The 19,223-nt window shown below is 35.2% G+C and overlaps 3 protein-coding genes across 4 annotated transcripts; 1 reads left to right on the top strand and 2 right to left on the bottom strand.

Annotated features, from left to right (window-relative positions):
* Positions 1–567: 567 nt before the first annotated feature.
* On the top strand, positions 568–10,244 carry LOC109190805 (myosin-2-like). 2 transcript variants are annotated; one of them, XM_019341428.1, is made up of 25 exons: positions 568–1,386; positions 1,712–1,813; positions 1,912–2,055; positions 2,134–2,284; positions 2,412–2,439; positions 2,609–2,777; positions 2,892–2,955; positions 3,089–3,102; positions 3,199–3,283; positions 3,568–3,671; positions 3,774–3,912; positions 4,153–4,271; positions 4,441–4,596; positions 4,711–4,800; positions 5,130–5,207; positions 5,967–6,125; positions 6,728–6,928; positions 7,063–7,268; positions 7,355–7,490; positions 7,861–7,990; positions 8,313–8,426; positions 8,515–8,528; positions 8,562–8,657; positions 8,860–9,060; positions 9,430–10,244. In XM_019341428.1, the coding sequence occupies exons 1-25, from the start codon at positions 940–942 to the stop codon at positions 9,919–9,921; spliced, it is 3,639 nt and encodes a 1,212-aa protein (XP_019196973.1). In that variant the 5' UTR covers positions 568–939; the 3' UTR covers positions 9,922–10,244. The 2 variants fall into 2 exon arrangements, with proteins under 2 accessions (XP_019196973.1, XP_019196972.1); XM_019341427.1 differs by having other exon boundaries at positions 8,515–8,657.
* Positions 10,245–11,039: 795 nt separating this feature from the next.
* Positions 11,040–14,282, bottom strand: LOC109190636 (probable galacturonosyltransferase 10). The gene is made up of 2 exons (XM_019341171.1): positions 13,973–14,282; positions 11,040–12,789 (listed from the first exon to the last, which is right to left on the bottom strand). The coding sequence occupies exons 1-2, from the start codon at positions 14,129–14,131 to the stop codon at positions 11,335–11,337; spliced, it is 1,614 nt and encodes a 537-aa protein (XP_019196716.1). The 5' UTR covers positions 14,132–14,282; the 3' UTR covers positions 11,040–11,334.
* A 1,464-nt stretch (positions 14,283–15,746) lies between these two features.
* Positions 15,747–19,019, bottom strand: LOC109190637 (vesicle-associated protein 4-1-like). Its single transcript, XM_019341172.1, has 7 exons — positions 18,663–19,019; positions 18,463–18,533; positions 18,015–18,096; positions 17,781–17,902; positions 16,446–16,523; positions 16,241–16,360; positions 15,747–16,150 (listed from the first exon to the last, which is right to left on the bottom strand). The coding sequence occupies exons 1-7, from the start codon at positions 18,904–18,906 to the stop codon at positions 16,091–16,093; spliced, it is 777 nt and encodes a 258-aa protein (XP_019196717.1). The 5' UTR covers positions 18,907–19,019; the 3' UTR covers positions 15,747–16,090.
* Between the last annotated feature and the right edge of the window lie 204 nt (positions 19,020–19,223).

The following is a 19,223-nucleotide window of genomic DNA, read 5'->3' as shown; positions in this document are numbered from 1 at the left end:
CCTGCTTTACCAATTTTACCGTCATTGCTACCATCTGTATTAATCTTAATTCGTCCACCACTCACTCATTTCCATCTAAGCATTTTTACTCACCTTCCAATTGTGACTTGGGATCCTAGCTCATTCTTGTATTCAACAAATTACAATTAATACCAACAAAGATACTGTTATAAGGACAAAAAATTTTTACCATCTAACATGACAATATAAGTACATTTATTTTTTTTAACACGAAATAAGGTCGATAAATTCATAATATATTATAAAAAAATTTATTACCACATCAAATAATGAAAATTTTTTATTCATACTAACTTTATCCTACCAAAAACATTATTTTAATCATCTAGCTAACTATAAAATTACCTAATCTTGAATTACATCACTAAATATTGAATGCTTGTGTTGCACCATTAATCCACCTAAAAACAATACTAAACACAGGATTCTGTTTATTTCTAGTAAATTATGCACCCGAGGCCGAGGAATTCGGATAAAATACAAATACGTACATATATAAGAACTGCATATGCACACAGTTGAATGGAGGGCCAAAATAGTCATTATTCCAAATATAGGTGCTCCCAAGTCCCAACTAACCCAGAAAATCTGATCCCATTCTGTTATGTGTTCCCGCACTTTTTTCTTTTTCATTATCGATTGCATTTTCATTCCTCGATCATCATTAACTGTAAGATTCAATTTGGATTTTCGTAAGTATTAAACGTGAGAATTCTGGTTTTTATGGATTCATGGTACATATTTTGGTCTGGAATGGCTTTCCACGGCGTTTGTTTGGATTTCTGATTCGGAGAGGGGTTTCGAACCGTTTCTCTGGCGGCATTCGTCGTATTTCCAATAAGGCTGCAGGCATTTCTGTGTTGTTGATTTAGAATTGGAGGGATTTTTTTTTTTTTTTTTCATAATTTGCCGAGAAAAATGGTGTGCGTTTCGCCTAACATAAAGGCTCGGAGCTCGCTGGAAGTAATGCTGGAGACTCTCCGGGAAAAGCAGGGGAATGAGAAGCCAATAGACTCGCTTCCGGAGCTGCCGACGAGGCCGCGGGCTAAGGCCAGAACGAGGCTACCATCTGCCAAAAGAGTGTTGCCAAAAAGCTTTAATGATCCTGATGTTGAAGTGGAGAGGTCATTGAACAGTGATTCGGTGAAAGAAGAGGTTAAAGAGGTGAGAGGGAATAGTTTTGAGGCTACAAAGGAAATGGAGCCCAGCGAATCGCCTTACCTCACGTCAGCCCAAGGGAAGGACTCTACACGGACATCGGAGCAGCGAGATGATGAAGCAAAGCTTGCCGGTTCATCTCAGGCCTTGCACCCGAGGTTTCACGAGTCTGAATGGAATGATAACATTAGTTATTTCATTAAGAAGGTAAAAACAAAGGATTTTTTTTTTCTTGCTCTTACATATCGTTCTTTGTTTATTGACCGTTCAATTTTTACAATCCCAGAGAGTTTTTCTTTTGATGAGTTCAGTATCTGTGGGTTTTGTAAGGCTTATATAGATTCATTTTTATATAGACTCGTGCACTTCTTTTAGGCACTTCATCTGATTTGAGGTGTAAATTTTAAAATTCTCTTGATCAATATGGTTATTTTCAGTGTATAACTCCTTGTCTTAACATGAAGACACAAACACACACGCTTATTAAATCTATTTGGCCGGGGAAACTCAACCCTTTAGCATTTTGTTTCAGAAACTTCGTGTTTGGTCTCGCCTACAAAATGGACAGTGGGAATCAGGACAGATACAATCAACTTCAGGAGAGAAATCTGCAGTTTTGCTTTCAGATGAAAGTGTGAGTTCATCTATTCTTGTTATTTCTTACTCTAAATAGTTAGGTTTTTCAGCACATAGTATTCAGGATATAGTACTCAGATTTCTTTGATACTGTAGGTTGTGACAGTGCCCACAGCAGACCTCTTACCTGCAAATCCAGATATTCTTGAGGGAGTTGATGATCTCATACAACTTAGTTATCTGAATGAGCCATCAGTTCTTAACAACTTGCAAAGCAGATATTCTCGCGAAGCAATATATGTATGTGTTAATGCATATTCTTTATATGTGCATCCCTTTATTGTTTGTTTCTGTTCTTATTCTTTCCTGCTCATGCAGAGTAAGGCTGGTCCAGTTTTAATAGCAGTTAATCCCTTCAAAGATGTCCAAGTGTATGGGAATGAATTTGTCACAGCTTACAGGAAGAAGTTGATGGATAGTCCTCATGTCTATGCTATTGCTGACAAAGCCTACAATGAAATGATGGAAGGTACAGGACAATACTGAAGTTTTTTTTTTTTTTGAAAATGGATAATACTGAAGTTTGTTCTTAGAAATTTTAAACTTTGGGTGAAAATGACCCATCGCTTATGCTGCCTTTTCTATGTACCATGCAGGAGGAAAAAACCAGTCCATCATCATCAGGTTTGTTAAGCTGTCTCTCTTTTAGTTTCAGTAAGGTGGAGGCTCATTTGCTATTATTTAAAATGTGTTCCTCACTATGTCTCATCAGCTAATTTGTATCAGTGATGTAGTTTGGTCTTTGGTTCTAATTACTGTGTTTTAGAAAATAATTTCGTTTTATATCTTGTAGTGGAGAAAGTGGATCTGGCAAGACAGAAACAGCAAAAATTGCCATGGAATACTTGGCTGCTCTTGGTGGAGGAAGCAATGGGATAGAGTATGAAGTACTGCGTACAAGCTGTATATTAGAGGCCTTCGGAAATGCAAAAACATCTAGAAATGACAACTCCAGTCGCTTTGTAAGTGACATCTGAGTTTAGGATAGGAGAGCATCCCACTTTATTGAGCTCTTCATGATTGTTGTCATTCCAAGATTATACAGTTACTTGACAGTTGCTTCTGATGTTTTGCAGGGTAAATTGACTGAGATTCATTTTAGTGCAACAGGAAAAATACTTGGTGCTAAATTACAAACTTGTAAGCAACTCTATATTGACAAGTTGGCCAAGAAATTTCGTTCCTTGATATGTGTCTCAATCATGTGATTAAACTTTTCTTTATTCTAAAATCTTTTGTATGTAAAATATATTGATGCCCAAACAATGAGCAGTTCTTCTTGAAAAGGTGGATAGCTTTCTACTTTTCCCTACTTTACATATTTATTGATAAATTTCTGCCATCGTTCAAGCTCATTCTATCAATATAATCTCAAATGTGCAGTCAAGAGTGGTTCAGCTGGCCCAGGGAGAGAGGTCATACCATATCTTTTACCAGCTTTGTGCTGGTGCTCCGTCTGGTCTCAGAGGTAAAATGTTTGCATTCAACTCTAGAAGCTCTCCTCTTGATTCCCCCATCTTTACTTTAAGAGGTAAAAACAAGAGGCTGATTATATATGCAGGCTCCATTTTGTGTTCTTCTCTCTGGTAACAGTTTCTTATTTGCTAGATGTGGGGGGTTGGGGATCAAATAACAAGTCTTATATGGTTTCTTCATGCTGTTTTGTTTTCTATTGGGCAATAAACCTACCTTTTTTTTTTTTTTTTGCCATACTTGATACCTACTTATAATTCAATCTGATGTTTTTTGCAGATAAACTGAAGTTAAAAGATGCATCTGAGTTCAACTATCTCAATCAAAGTGGCTGCTTGGTTATAAGTGGTGTTGATGATGCTAATGAGTTTCATATGCTCACGGTGATCTAATAGATTATATATATTCTTTTGTGGTTTAGCTTCTTTTTATAGTTCCATCGATCTATTATGGAATTAATTGGCGTATACATTCTGTTTTATCAGGAAGCCCTAAACAGTGTCAAGATTTGTGAAAGAGATCAAATGCATGCTTTTGAGTTGATTGCCGCAGTGTTATGGCTGGGAAACATTTCATTTGAAGTGATTGACAGTGAAAACCATGTTGAGCCTGTGGCTAATGAAGGTAAGCTATTATGTTAAATTCTTTTTTATTTATTTATTTTTATCTTAAAAACAGCTCTTCGTTCACTTTGTATGTGCAAGTTTTGCATTGTGTCTGTTTTATATGATGACACTAGAAACAAGACATATTCTCTTTGAATCAAGAGTCTCTTTCTGTTAAGATGCATTCAGTAATAAGCTGTTTCATGACCTGGATGCTTATGTCAAGGTGTGTAAGCTAATATATTACAATTATTTGCAGCTGTTACCAATGCAGCTAGCTTGATAGGGTGCAGTCCCCATGACCTCATGCTAGCTTTATCAACACGTAGAATACAAGCAGGCAACGATGAGATTTCCAAAAAATTAACAATCCAGCAGGTATGTTAAGTTGTTGTCTGGTTAATTTTACTAAATTACATTTCTTAGACAGTTGCACCATCAAATAACATGAATGTGGACGAGTGCATCTATATCTGCTATGATATCAGTGAAACTAATTTATTAGGATCTTATCCACCATAACATAATGTGTGTTAACTTCATTCAGGCAATTGATACAAGAGATGCATTGGCAAAATTTGTATATGCAAGCTTGTTTGACTGGGTTGTAGTAGATAAGATAAATACATCGCTTGCAATGGGAAAGCAACATACTGGTAGATCAATAAATATTCTAGACATTTATGGTTTTGAATCATTTAAGGTAAATTGAACCTTTTTTGTTTATTTTTAATATCTTTTAGTCTTTTACTATGATTGTCATTTAACAGCAACTGTTTCCCACACTTTACCATTTGCTTTCATATTTTCTTCACAGAATAATGGTTTTGAACAGTTTTGCATAAACTATGCAAATGAGAGGCTTCAACAGCATTTTAATCGTCATCTATTCAAACTTGAGCAAGAGGTAATCATACTTGCATTGGTAGTTCTTTTTCATCTTTTGACGCCTCTATTAATGTCTGTAAACTGAACAAAAGCTGTTAGGTGCAGCTGGACATATGGAATAAACATTAGCTTTTATACGCTAAGTTGTAGTGTGATTGTTGGATTCACATAGAAGTATGACCTAGGAATTTATTCCAATTTAAGTCTGGGTTTATTATTATTGTTTGATATGATATTAGTATAGTTTTCTTCATTTACAAACTGGAGCATTTTTACCATAAGTTTACAGGATCTTTGTTTAAAATGAACATATTATAATGGTATCGTTACTTGTTGGTTTGATTACAGGAATATGAGTTGGATGGAATTGACTGGAGAAAAGTTGAATTTGAAGACAACCAAGCCTGTTTAGATCTCATTGAGCAGGTATTCCCTCCTATTTGGTTATTTATTCTATTCATTATACATCCAGGAGTCACTTTTTGGATGATGATATGGAGTATTACAATCCTTATACACTTGTACACTTGCTTTGGTTTATCTTGTTCAACCTCTCTTTCTTCCCTGTTGATATTTTTTTTTTTTAAATTTTGTATGTGTGTGTAAACATTCTGCTGAATAGAGTTCCTTATGAAATTGCACCATTATTATGATTACAATTTTTGCTGAATGTTTAATGAATATATTCGCATTAAGAAATAATGAGTTGGAAAGTCCAGCAGGTGGCAAAGCCACTACCAGCTGATAAGGCAGAAGCTATGTGTTAAGTAAAAGACAAGAGTAGAACAAGACATAAGATAGAGCAATAACTTGATTATAGATTTATAATAACATGATAGGGAATAGCCCATGTATTTATAGGCTTGAGAGGTAGCTGAAGTGTCTCTTGATATTCCAAAATGTGTTAATACTAAGACTCCTCAAGTATGTCCATTACCCTTGAGTTTGCGGCATATGATAAATAAGAAAACCTGTAGAATGCTAGTTTTCTAATAAACTTAACTGTTCTTTCATTACTGCAATGCACAAAATTTATTTAGTAGGCAGTTACTTGCTTGACTGCCTCTCTTCAATGGAAAAAGGAGCTATCCATTTAGCTAAGGTATTATGTTTATGACATTTCTGATATGTCCTGATGTGGACCTACTTTGTTGATTTATGGTTTACTTGCAATGCACCTTGCAGAAACCAATTGGGCTTATAGCTTTGCTGGATGAAGAGTCAAATTTCCCTAAAGCTACTGATTTAACCTTTGCCAATAAACTTAAGGAGCACTTGAAAACAAATCAGTGCTTAAAAGGAGAACGGGGAGGAGCATTCAGTATTCAGCATTATGCTGGCGAGGTTAGATTTTCTTGTCAATGTTAATTAGAATGCATCTGAAACTTGCTGTAGAAAGCCTAGGCTCTGTTGTGATTCCATTGTCTGCAGTCTACTAATGGTGCATGTACTTTTGATATTTTCATATCCTCTTTTGCTTTTCCATCTGATTGTTTTGGGGCATCAGTTTAGTATTGCAGTTACTTGCATGTACGCTGTAAGATGCCTTGTGCTCTTATGCACTTCTTGTTTGGGTCTTGAGATATTACCAAATGTAAAAATTTTCAGTAATTTTGGCATTTGAGATATCTAAATTTTCATATATTAGGGATTGTCATAGAGTGCAAAGTGACAGTGCCCTGTTGTTATTTTATTTTATTCATTTGCTGAATAATCTTGATATGGCATAGGTGGTTAACTAAAATACAAACTTGTAATTTAAAAAAAAAAATTCAGTTCTACTGTCTGCAAAGTGATGGGCTTTGATACTTCTAGCTGCTGTATTGTAAATGCAATTTTATGGGAAGATGATATTTGATATTGAGTTTAGTTTGCTTTAGCCAGTGATTAATACTGAAAATTTGATGATTCAGGACGGGACTAAAACTTACTTCTGTTTTCTTTAGGTTCTCTATAGTGCCAGCGGTTTCTTGGAAAAGAACAGAGATGTTTTGCATTCTGATATTATTCGGCTGCTCTCATCATGCAGTTCCCAACTACTTCAGTTGTTTATCAGTTCTGTGCTTAACCAATCTCAGAAATCAAGTCCAACAACAAAGTTTGCTGTGTCAGATGTTCGGAAACAAAGTGTTGGTACAAAATTTAAGGTAAAGAGTTTTGCTTCATTTTCTTATTTCTAAGAGCCGGTACTGTTTCGAATAACAAGTTAATGAGAGATAACAGGTGATTGTATTTGTTCATGACAAATGTTTACAAAGGCACCATCAAACTTTCTTTGCAGTGTCAGTTATTCCAATTAATGCAGCAGTTGGAAAACACTACACCACACTTCATTCGTTGCATAAAGTCAAATACTAAGAAGATTCCTGGGGTGTTTGAGAAAGATCTTGTCCTACAGCAACTTCAATGCTGTGGGATTCTAGAAGTTGTAAGGATCTCAAGAGCTGGCTATCCTACTAGGATGACACATCAAGATTTCACAGAAAGGTGAGTGTCCAGCTTTTCATTTGTTGCTCACTTCTCTCTTTTTGTTGTTAGTAAAACTCAAGTATCTGTGCCCATATATGCTTCAGATATGGCTTCCTCCTTTCGGAAAATAATGTGTCCAGAGATCCTTTAAGTGCATCAGTTGCCATTCTGCAGAAATTCAATATCCATCCTGAAATGTACCAAGTTGGGTACACCAAATTATATTTCCGAGCAGGACAAGTGAGTCAATGCGTCATACCTTGATTCTTTTTTCTTCTTGCTATGGAATTGTAGTAGACTGCATTGCTAAGTGATTCTATATCCTAAATATATGTTTGGATGTTAGTTTTCTTTATTAGATTTTTTCTTCCAAAAAGAAATAAATGGTTTTCAATGAATTTGGGGAATTATGTTAAGTAGTGCAAAATGAGAACAAAAGTATAAGCCCTGAAATTCTACAAGTAATGCAGCCAATATGAACTTCTATTAAGACACTGGACTAAAGGACAGTAAAAAAATTCGAAAATAAAATAAAATAAGGTAATATATTCTCTCCATGTGCTTTTTATTTATTAATTATTTTTCTGATTTTTTTCATTGTAATTTCTAGATTGCTGCATTGGAGAACATGAGAAAACAAGTTCTCCAAGGTACTCTTGAGGTGCAAAAACGCTTTCGTGGACATCTTGCTCATCGTCGCTTCCATGAACTCAAAGGAAGTGTAATGGCACTTCAATCTAGTAAGTCAAACTGCTTTAAATTGTTGGTTTCAAATATATAGGTTACTTTGGAGAACAGAAGTTTTGAAAAATTAAGAAACTAGGATAAATTCTTAAGTTCCCATGCGTTCTGGTGAATCTGGTCACACGACTCACACTGTATCATGGTATTACCAGTTTTCTTATTTTATTCTCCAATGGTGAGAGAATTCCAAAATAATGAAACGGTGCCAATCTACACTATCCCTAAAGTTCACCATTGATTTCATTGGAGCTTAATAGAGTGTTTGAGTTTATATTTGTATATGGAGATATAAAGTTGAAAAATGCTCTTTTCTTGTAGTTGTTCGTGGTGAAATTGATCGAAAGCAGTATGATGCTTTGCTAAAGTCAAAGGAGGAAGTAGAACGCAAAAAACTTGATGAGGAGTTGGTGGCCGCTGTACAGATACAAACAGGTATGATTTTAGCTGTTTCGTGTTTTAACATTTCATGACTTTTAGTATGGACTATTGCGTTTAATGGATTCTTGTTTTACCCCTGCAGCAATTCGTGCATTCTTGTCTCGAAGACATTTTATTAGCCTGCAGAATTCGAAAAAGTCAATTATCAAGGAGCAAAATGCAAGCAGAAAGATTTCAGGAGTCCAAAATGCAAGCAGAAAGATTTCAGGAGTGAAGCCGGTGAAGGTACTCCATGAAAAAAAAAAATTCAATTTTTCTTATCCTGTCATACTATCTCTTACCTCGAATTCTCTTTATGATTCTTTTTAATGCATTGAAGTTGCATAATAAACGTTATTAACTAATCTGATTCTGCAAAATTAAGTGACACTCTTTTAAATCTCTGTGAGTATTGCTAATTTTAGAGTAATTTAAAACATGTTAACAGGATACACCTCCAGAAGTTCTACCTTCTGTTCTGGAAGAACTTGAAAAACGGGTTTTAAAGGCTGAGACAACCATTGGGGAGAAGGAAAAAGAAAATGCAGCTTTGAAACAACAAGTGAAACTATTTGAGATGCGATTATCAGAATATGAGGCCAAGATGAACTCTATGGAGATATGGCAAAAGCAAATGGGAAATTTGCAGGTGAGCAGCTGTCTACTCACTATGATATCAAAATCTATATGGATAGGGTTCTGGTAGTTATTATTTTCGTCCCTGAAAAGCCTATGAAAGTGTTACCAGGAAATAATTACCCCCTGAACTGTGAACTTTTATCATTAATTAGACTTTAGTCACCGTAGTTCTTTGAAACATTCTCTAACTGAACTGTTTTATGTCAATGGAAAAAATAAATTATATAAGATGATAGTTTATGCATATTCTGCAGTCTATTGTCGAGATTAACTAACATGAATAAATGATGTTCTTCAAATAATTTCTATCCTTTTTAACTTGTGAAAAACATTTGAAATTATTGACTGACCTTGTGTAACATACTATGTTTTGAAACAGGCAAAACTTGCTCTAGCTAAGTGTCTTACTGTTAGTGGCAGTCTTGGTCACTCATCTACTCCCTCTTTTGACTCTACAACTACAAGCTCACCTATGGGAATTTCCAGCCCTACAGGAAGCGCTTCAATGAAATCGAGTAACTATGATTCTGATACTGAATCTATACGAGACGGTAGTCTTATTGCAGTTAGTCAACTTGTAAATGAGTTTGAACTAAAGAGACAAAAATTTGAAGATGATGCTGCAAATATTGTTCATCTGAAGGCAATGCAGCCACACTCAGCTTCTCCCGAAGCAGAGCTCAAAAGACTGAAACGCCAGTTTACTGAATGGAAGCAAGATTACAATGCTCGATTAAAGGACGCAAGGGCAAATCTGCACAAGCTTGAGCATTCAAAAGATAGGCGTCAAAAAGGGTGGTGGGGAAAGGATCAATTAGTAACAGCTTTAAGTAACCCCTCTCGCATTTTAGGAATGAAATGGTATAGATGAATTAATCTGCCAAATACAGGTCTATAAGTAATTAATTATATGATGCTTACTCTTAGGAAGATGTACTAGGAAGCCAGTGTGGTTGTGTCTATATATTCACTGCTTTCTTTAGTAGGTTGCTGATTTCCATTGTGCTGCCACTCAAATTAGGTCATGAAAGTACCAAGTACAGTTTGTATGTATTATGTAGATGGGAACACATTGTATATTTTAGTTATCAGAAAATAATATCAGTTGGTGATTTAGGAAGCTTATAATTTCATGTTGTATACACTTGAAATAATATTGTTGGAAATACAATTTGCAGAAAGGTTTACATTCAATTCCCTATCAGGTATGTTTTCATTATTTTAACTGAAAAATGTTAGGATCCAGGAATTAACTATGGTATTAGCCTCTTCCATAGTCATGGTAGTCAATGGCCCCTTCATGCCTGAACCACTAATATAAGATTCATTTTTAGTATACTGTTCATTTTTAATACATTAAGGGGATGTTTGGTTCATGAAAAATGTTTTCCTTAAAGTAGAGGAATATGTTGTTTTCTTGTGTTTGGTTCATGGAATTCATTTTACATTGGAAAATGAATTCCTCAAATTTTGAGGAAAACAAAATCCTTGGTGCATATAGGTCTTTATACTCATTATTCCTTACAATTCCAAATCTAACCAAACAATAGAATTAGTACTCCTGGTAATTCTTTTTCCACCAACCAAACAATGAAATTCATCTTCCTAGTAATTGTTTTTCCATGGAATTCCAATTCCACTTCCTTTAAAATATTTTTCACGAACCAAACGAGCCCTAAATGTTCATTTTTTGTATATTGAAGATTCATTCTTTAGTATACTATCTAAAAATGAACTTTCAGTACATTAAGAATAAACATTCAATATACTAAAAATGAACATTTATCCACAATTTACCTACCTAGACATCCCCCCCTATGAGCTCTTTTGAGTCTCCATATGTGCTTGTTCTTTTCTGGAGAATCAGAAGTCCTTAACTTTCTCAGGAGATTTTGTAGGATGAATTTGAGTGTAAAATGCAGGCAAAGATGAATGGATTCAAAAGACCACAAGTATAGATGATGGACATAAGAGGGGTATAGATAGAAAAGAAAAGACATGAATAAAGAAACAAGAATCTAAGTTACAAATCTCTCAATTATCAAAGAGGGGAATGAATAGATATCTGCTGCTACATATTTCAAAATGGGATACATGATGCTCATGCATCTATCTAACAATCACATTTGAATAACTTTAGACAATTCTAAGGTACAAACAAAAAAGATTGTGTTCCCAACTATGACTCTACCAAGCCTCATTTCATGTTTGGAAAAACCAAAGAAACAAACAGTCTCAGTCTGCAATACTGCTAAGCTAATCGAGTAACCAACAGCATGCCATGTCAGTGCACATTGCATTGCTGCAATATTGGATGGGAATAATCTACATATTTGTTCCACACTGGTTTGTATTTCTCCATCCCAATCTTCAGCCATGGCTTAGAATTTCCATTGAAATGTAGCACCGCACCTTTCTCAAGCAACTGCGAATCAACGTTTGTATATCCCAGTCCCAAAACATGCCAACTGGGATCCAGAGCTTGAGTCAAGCCATAGAACGTTAAAAGTCCGGGTGGCAAGGTCCCAAGCTTCCACAGTGTTCGGTCAATGTTTTTCTCTTGCCAGTAGTGGTATATTCCAGTCACGTTCTTCTTCTTCCATTGAACCAAATCAAAGATATTCATCCCAAAGGCCCAGCCACAAGCATCGGGATCAAAATGTGCACGTATAAGCGGGTGGGAGTAATTCAAGTATTTGTGGTATCTGTGGAATGTCTCCATGCAAGTCTCAACGGCTCCATTTACGTTTCCATTCAAATCAATGGAGAACAAGGGAGACAGATCCTTTTGAACCACAACATCATCATCTAGAAACACTACCTTCTCAAGCTTCGGGAAAACCTCAGGAATGTAGAACCTAAGGTGGTTGAGCATTGAAAGATACTTGGGATTACGGAATTTGATAGGGGTTTTGTCATCACCGTGACTTCCAGAGAAGTAATAATTTTGGGTGTCTAAATCTTTCAATTGTTTGAGAACGGGGACATACGAAGCATTGAGCCAAGTGAAGTCTTCGAATTTCTGAACTTCTACTGTAACACCATGGAATGAGTTCATCGAAAACCAAGCTTTCATGGGGGCATAATTTATCTCATCAGTCACAATGTGGAACACAATCAAACTCGGGTCCTTCGCATTCAAAGCTGTTGAATTGACCACAACCGAAGTTGCTAGGATGTTGTCAGAAAAAACGCAAAAATGATAAAGATTAGTATCCTCAAGTTTCCCAGCAACCAGACCCTTCCTCCTTTTCTGTTCACGCTGCAACTTTGAGTCCCTGAACCAGTCAACCGTTAACCTGATGCCCAGACAGTATAGCCCCTTTGGAACTTCCTCAGCAGCGATTTGTCCATATTTAGAGCTCTTCTCATTCAAAGAATGTACTTGTTCGTCAAGAGACTGGATATTGGCTTTCAACCTCATAATCATCGTTGCACTATCATAGTGAAGTTGCTGGGCTTGACAAATCAAAAGTGCCATATCACGAATTGCAGATTCTGACTCTTTCATTGTCAAAGGAGTTTTACTTGTAGCTGAAGTTGATAGGAGGACTTGCGATTTGCGGATCTTGGCACTTATCTCCCATGCAAGCTGAAGGTTGTTGCTTTCTCTCGCAATTATAACCAACGCTTTAGCAAGAGATATTTGATCATTAATTTGCCTTGTTATTGAGTACGGGCTCAACATTTCTTCAGTGACATTAAGACCTTCCAAAATTTTACTTTGTCTATTATATCCCTGAACAGTTACATAAGAACATCAGGATTTTATGTACTAACATTGCCATGCAGGAAAAAAAAAAAAAGAAGCCAAAAAGGTGTGTGAATTTACACCTACACAAAATCTCATGCTTAACGAAATTCAATTCTTAGTAAACCATTACAGCAAATCGCAGTTCAGATATTTTCATATTATTGATAGATGGGCCTTCAATGGGATGTTCATGATAAAAAGAAAAAAGAATCTATCATAGAACAAAGCTAAAACGTGATATCGAGAATAAAATTTGTCAGTTTCCTAAAATGTGAAGTAAAATTAAATTCAATTAATGATTAGATCACGAAATTTTAGACACTAGTAGCGTCCAACTGGGCACTTAGAATCCTATTTCATTGGTGTAATCGAATTAAATGACATTCACATACCACCTCAATTCCTTCAAATGAAATTTTTAATATAGCGGTGGGCTATATTTTTCTTCAAATTTCAATTTTAAAAAAAAAAAATTGTAATACCACAAAGCTTCTAAAAGAAAGCTAATAAATCTCAGTCAGAAATTAATAGGAAAAAACATCACTTATTTCACTTCTGGTTACAGAAACAGAAGGTTAAGAAATGTATTCAAATTCATCTGTGCATGATATACACTAGCAATAGAGCTGCAGCCTAAGGGTCTGCTTCTCTTTGATCTGTGAAACCCAAATACTTCTAAAAACCACCATCCAGAATCAAAGAAAATTTAGCAAATATTCAAGTAAAGTTTCCAACACAAAAAGTCAAGCAATTATACTAATATTCGTATGGAATAACATTCTTGAAATCTAGCTTACAGGTCAACATTTTCTGCAAAGTTCAAACCTTTTTATCAATCTGTTACACCACCATGCTTCTGAAAACCTAAGAAATGACAATTCTGAGTTCTTTTTTTTTTTTTTAAATAACAGAATGATCCCAAATCAGAGAAACAAATGAATGGATACTAACTCCTATCTAAAATATAAGCACTGCAATAGAGAGCCTATGGGTCACATTTATCTACAAAAGATCACTCTTTTCAGACCACAAGAAAATGCCATCCACAACATCTAACCCACAAAAAATTGAATTTTTGGGTAATGATCTGAAACCAAAATTGGGAAAACGAGATGCAATTGAATAAATAAATAAAGAAATAAGATTGTGGAGTGAGATCAGTGAGTACCTGAAGTAAAGAAGGCGTGGAAGGAGAAGGGTTTTTGTGACGGAAGAGAGTGAAGAAGAGAAAGGTCAAGAAAGCGAAGAGTAACAACCATCCCAGCTTGGAGTATCTTCTCTTTGCGGGCCTGTTTCGAAGATCAAACGACCTTCGCCTCATTGGCATCCCCTTGCTACAATCGCATCAAACAGAGCTCGAGAGGAAGAACAACCTCTGAAAATTCACTGTGTTTTGCACTATTCCGAGAGAATGAAAAATAAAATTTTGGCTGCGAGCGATTCTTCTTTTCTTTAGTTACGGAGTATTTTTTTATTAATAATTTTTATGAATTGTCGGTAAATAAGAGCCAAGAGCGAAGACCGATGCAGGATAATATAAACTGTAAAAATGCCGTGAGCGTGGATTGATCGTATGACCTTACGATCACGCACTCACGCTCCACAACACCGATATACCACCACTTTGACCATGAATTTTTAAATCCATTTGTTAATTTTTTTTTTAATATATGTAGAGAATGAAAGTAAAAAATATAGTACATTCAATAACGTACATGGTCAAATCAACTTAGAGTGTAATTAAAGTACTACTGACTTTCAAAAAAAAAAAAAAAAAGTACTACTGTAATATTACTATAATTAAATTAGGGTGTGGAAAATGAAACTACAAAATAAAGCTCATACAATAATGTATATTGTCAAATGAGACTGTAGTAGAATTAAAATGATACTTTGGTATTGCTATAAGGAAACTAATGTGTGTGGAAAATTAAACTGAAAAACAGAGCAATATTGTCAAATGAAACTGAAGTGTAATTAAAATGGTACTTACTTCATGGACCACACTGCTACATGTATCATGGTCTACAGTAAAATTTGTCGTCTATAAGGGGCTTAAATTGTTATACCTTAGATTATAATTCACATTATAAAATAGGCATTAACATATATGTTCATTTTTAGTATACTACAGATTCGTTTTTAGTATATTTATTATATTATTATATTTTAATACATGTTCATATTTAATATACTATTTACAAAATTTGTATAAATGGTTCACCTTGCAATATGAATTATGGTCTAAGGTATAATTTGCAAAGGGGCATATGTTGCATCTATATAGGGGCGGATCTAGAAAAATAGTTGAGTGAGGGCGAAATGCAAATGATAAAAAAAAATGTTTATAACAAAATATCAAACATCAACAAGTTATTCTAAATTAATTTGAAATACGAGTTTGTACATTTGACACTTCAACATAGCGACGGACCCACAGTGGGGGCAGTTGCCCCCTCCCCCTAGAGCTATTAACGAACCTGAACGAACGGAGATTGTTCATGTTTGTATATTAAATGAACACTATACGAGCTTGTTCATGAACATTATTAAACATACAAACAAGCTTGTTCACGAGCTCTAAACAAACAAGCCTACAACTTTTCAAACTCTATTTATGAACTGAATATATATATATATATATATATATATATATATATATATATATATATACAACGGCTATATGAGTGATGACATTAAAAAGGCTGTAGGACAGCTTCCAGATGAAAGTCTTCAGCCAACTAACATAAGCTAGATTTGGAATACATAATCTAAAGAACTCCCTTTTCATGAACTAATCTTTTCACCTCATCAACCAAATCCATTTATGTATTAAGAAAACTTTGCCAAGAACCTATTGAATTGGCAGCAGAACAATGAAAAAAAAAAAAAAGAAGTAATTCATTCTTTAAGGTAATAGGTAAAATGGTATAAACAGGATATCGTAAAAAACACAATCTTTCACTGCAATGTATACATGGTTTTGATTCACCAAACATACAAGGTATGCTAGGGATTAAAAATGCATTCACAATTGTGGTTTTATACTAACCTCCGGAAAAGGCCAGGTTAAAAGAATATCTACAAGAAGTAAAGCTAGAACCCTGGCTATCATAAGATTTCAGCACACAAAAAATAATCTCCAGTCACATTATTCATCTATACATGATGCACAACACAGCCCTTCTCCACCATTAAAGGGGTGGTTTTGGCATGATATTCCATTCACTCACTTACACCCAAAAACACTAGAGAGAGAGAGAGAGGGAGAGGGAGAGAGATAGCTCTATTTTGATTCCACTTCCTCAATTTGTTGACGAGCAAGATATTTTTCCCTCCGCTCCTTCTGCAGAACAAAAGATGGCCAAAAGTATTTCATCAGAAAAATAATTCCTAACATGAGCATCCTTATTTATAAACAGGCAAACATGCTTACCCATTCATCAATTACAAGGCCTTCTCCAACAACTTTTGGGCCCGTATCAGCTGGAGGTTTCTTGCAAGCTTCTGTTGCAGCATCAGCTTCAGCCAACTGACGCTTCAGCTTATCCAGTGCCTTGAAAAATCAAGTCCTTTTAAGGTGGATTTTCAAAATGATGACTGTAAACATTCAAAAGAAACATTAAATGATTCATTCTTACTGAAGAAGGGCGCTCTGGGTCCAGGAAAATCACTCGCAAAATTCGCTCAACAGTTGCTTGCTCTTTTTGTTCATCAAACTGCATTGACAGAAGTTAATTAATACAAGTCAAAATTAGTCCAGGAGTTCAAATGTCGCTGTACCTCGATATTAGTATTCCAACAATTAAAACGATAGTCCCTACATGGCAGTGTACCTAATATGGCAGCTTCAACTCAAAAGCAATTAGTTTGATAAATAATAGCATTGTTTAGATTTAGAGTTAATTCCATTTTTGGTACTAGATTTATAGGTGGCAGTCCACTTTTAATCATTTTTTTATTAGAACATCCACATTTGGTCCTAGTATTATTGTGGCATGACCATTTTTTGTCCTCTATCAACAAAATAGTTTTAATGTTGTTAAATACAAAGCCATTTTGGTCTTCAATTATGGATTTTTTCAAAAAAATAAACATAAAAATATAACGAGGTCAACTCACTTTGTATAAAAATGATCGAAATGCCTTTGTTTTAACGATTTTGTTGACAGAGGACCAAAAATGGTCATGCCACAATAATACTAGGACCAAATATAGATGTTCTAATAAAAAAGGACTAAAAGTGGATTGACACCTATAAATTGAGGACCAAAAATGGAATTAACTCTTAGATTTATGTCAAATCGAAGTAGAATTTGCAGATTTCAAAAGCATTCAATTTTTTCCTGTCAAAATGCTTCATGCAGAAACATCAGTACAAATATAAGACTTTGGTGAGTATCAAAAAGGAAACCTGACACTGTATCAGGAAATAATTACCTTAGCTTTTTGCATCAAAATGCTGAATTAGAATCAAGGACAATACAGACGAATGCAAGGTAAATTTCCTCTTTGCCCATGGGCCATGGTATTAATTTTACGGTGTATATAACAAAGGTCGCAACAGCATATCATTCATTTTCATGATTTTAAGCCATTTCTCAAATAGCATATCATTCATTATCATGATTTTAAACCATTTCTCAAAGATGTGGAGACGTTACAAAGGAATTTTCCCCTTTTCTTTCTAATGAAGGCCAACACCTATATAAGTTTACAAATATCTTTTACTCCATAGTACTCCATATTAAATAACAGTTAATCTTAGAAACTGTACTTTTGTGTAAGAACTGATAAAGAAATAATGTGACTACTTAGATGCATAATAACTCACTTTGTTCCCATATAAATTGGTTCTGAAAAAGAAGGGGGGAAAAAGCTTAGGAAGGAATTTTCCTCTTTTTTTTTTTTTTTTTTTTTGGTAAATGGCTTCCTTTTCCAGAAATAAAAATGACATTTAAGTTCATAAAACTCACCAATTCAGGCACATACTCTGCTCCTTTTTTCACCTTCAAGCTCATGATCTTGAACTTGACCTTACTCTTTTGATCCATGGGAGGCTTTTCATTGTTCTCTGGATGCTCCACAAACTTGAATACTGTCAAGCAGATCAAAATTCAAAATGCAAGCAGCAACCACAGATTATGCACCAGAGAACTAATGTGTGGATTGCAATAAAAGCCAAACAGAAATAGATTTGTGGCTGTTACCTGTAGCAATAATGATTTCACCAGGTGCAAGAATACCCCCAGGAGGTCGCATATAACAGCTCTTCGGCGAAGTTGTTTGGAACTAAATAACAAAACAAATGCAGATAAAGGGTTTACTTCACTGCTCGTTTTAGGCAAACCATAAAAGCAGTGATAATCATGATCATATTAATGATAATATATGACATAGTATAACTATGTATAGTCCAAAATTCTGCTTCAACATTTCTTTATTTACCAAAATGAACTTGCAAAAGGGAGGAAATAATACACCCATCATTATTTATATGTCAACTTCCTTCCAAGTAGCTTAACAAATTCAGGAAAATATTTGGTAATTTATTCTAAAATAGGAAAAGAACTAAAATTAGAAATATAAATAGTATAATCCCAGGCTATAGCCTTCCAGATATGCAAAGGATGGACTGAAAAAGGAAAGAGAAGTTACCTTGAACGCTACATAAGATTTGCTAGTATTCTTAATCCTAACAGCACTTCTTGCCTGTTTTCCCGGTTCATCTTCATCAGACAAATCATTTAAAAAAGGAAAATCTATGAGTCAGCATAAAAACGCAGGAAGAAATTCGGTAACAAAATTGGGAAAGAAAATGAAATGAGCAAGTCAACGGTTAAAATGAAGAAACGCACAAGGAAAATAGAGATTATTAGCCGGATCGAGGCGCAGGCGACGGCGAGCAGGGAGGAAGGATCTAGCTACGGAGGAGACAGAAGTGGAGGAGCGCGAAGTAGTGGTGGATCCGACGCCGTTTCGGTGAGCAGAGTTGAGGTTCTGAGTGGAAGCCGTGGAGGAAGAAGAGGCAGTTCCGGATTGCCAGAAAGGGCAGAGCTTCCAGAGCTTGCCGTCGGACTTGCTGTGATCGCCGATTGTCATTAGTTCGCCGGAATCTGAGAATAATAATAATTGTTTAAAGCGTAGTTAATTGGGAGGTGAGGCCATGAATGTTCAAAACGGGGAGCGCAGGTCTGTTCTGATTTGCGGGGCATTTTGTTTTACGTTGACTCCAATTGTGGGCTACGCCCAAGCAGGTCAGCTCACAGGAAAACGTGTACCGTACGGACTAGTGTGTTTTGTGAAGCTCTTTTTTTTAAAAAAAAATTACCCAAATTACATTACTCCGTAAATTACGTCGATTTAGTGTTTTAAATATTATTTATTGTCACATTCTTTCATATTAATTAGCTACCAAA

This window comes from Ipomoea nil, unplaced genomic scaffold, assembly GCF_001879475.1.
Source record: "Ipomoea nil cultivar Tokyo-kokei standard unplaced genomic scaffold, Asagao_1.1 scaffold1576, whole genome shotgun sequence".
Classification (NCBI taxonomy): Eukaryota; Viridiplantae; Streptophyta; class Magnoliopsida; order Solanales; family Convolvulaceae; genus Ipomoea; species Ipomoea nil.
This window is presented reverse-complemented; position numbering and strand designations above follow the sequence as displayed.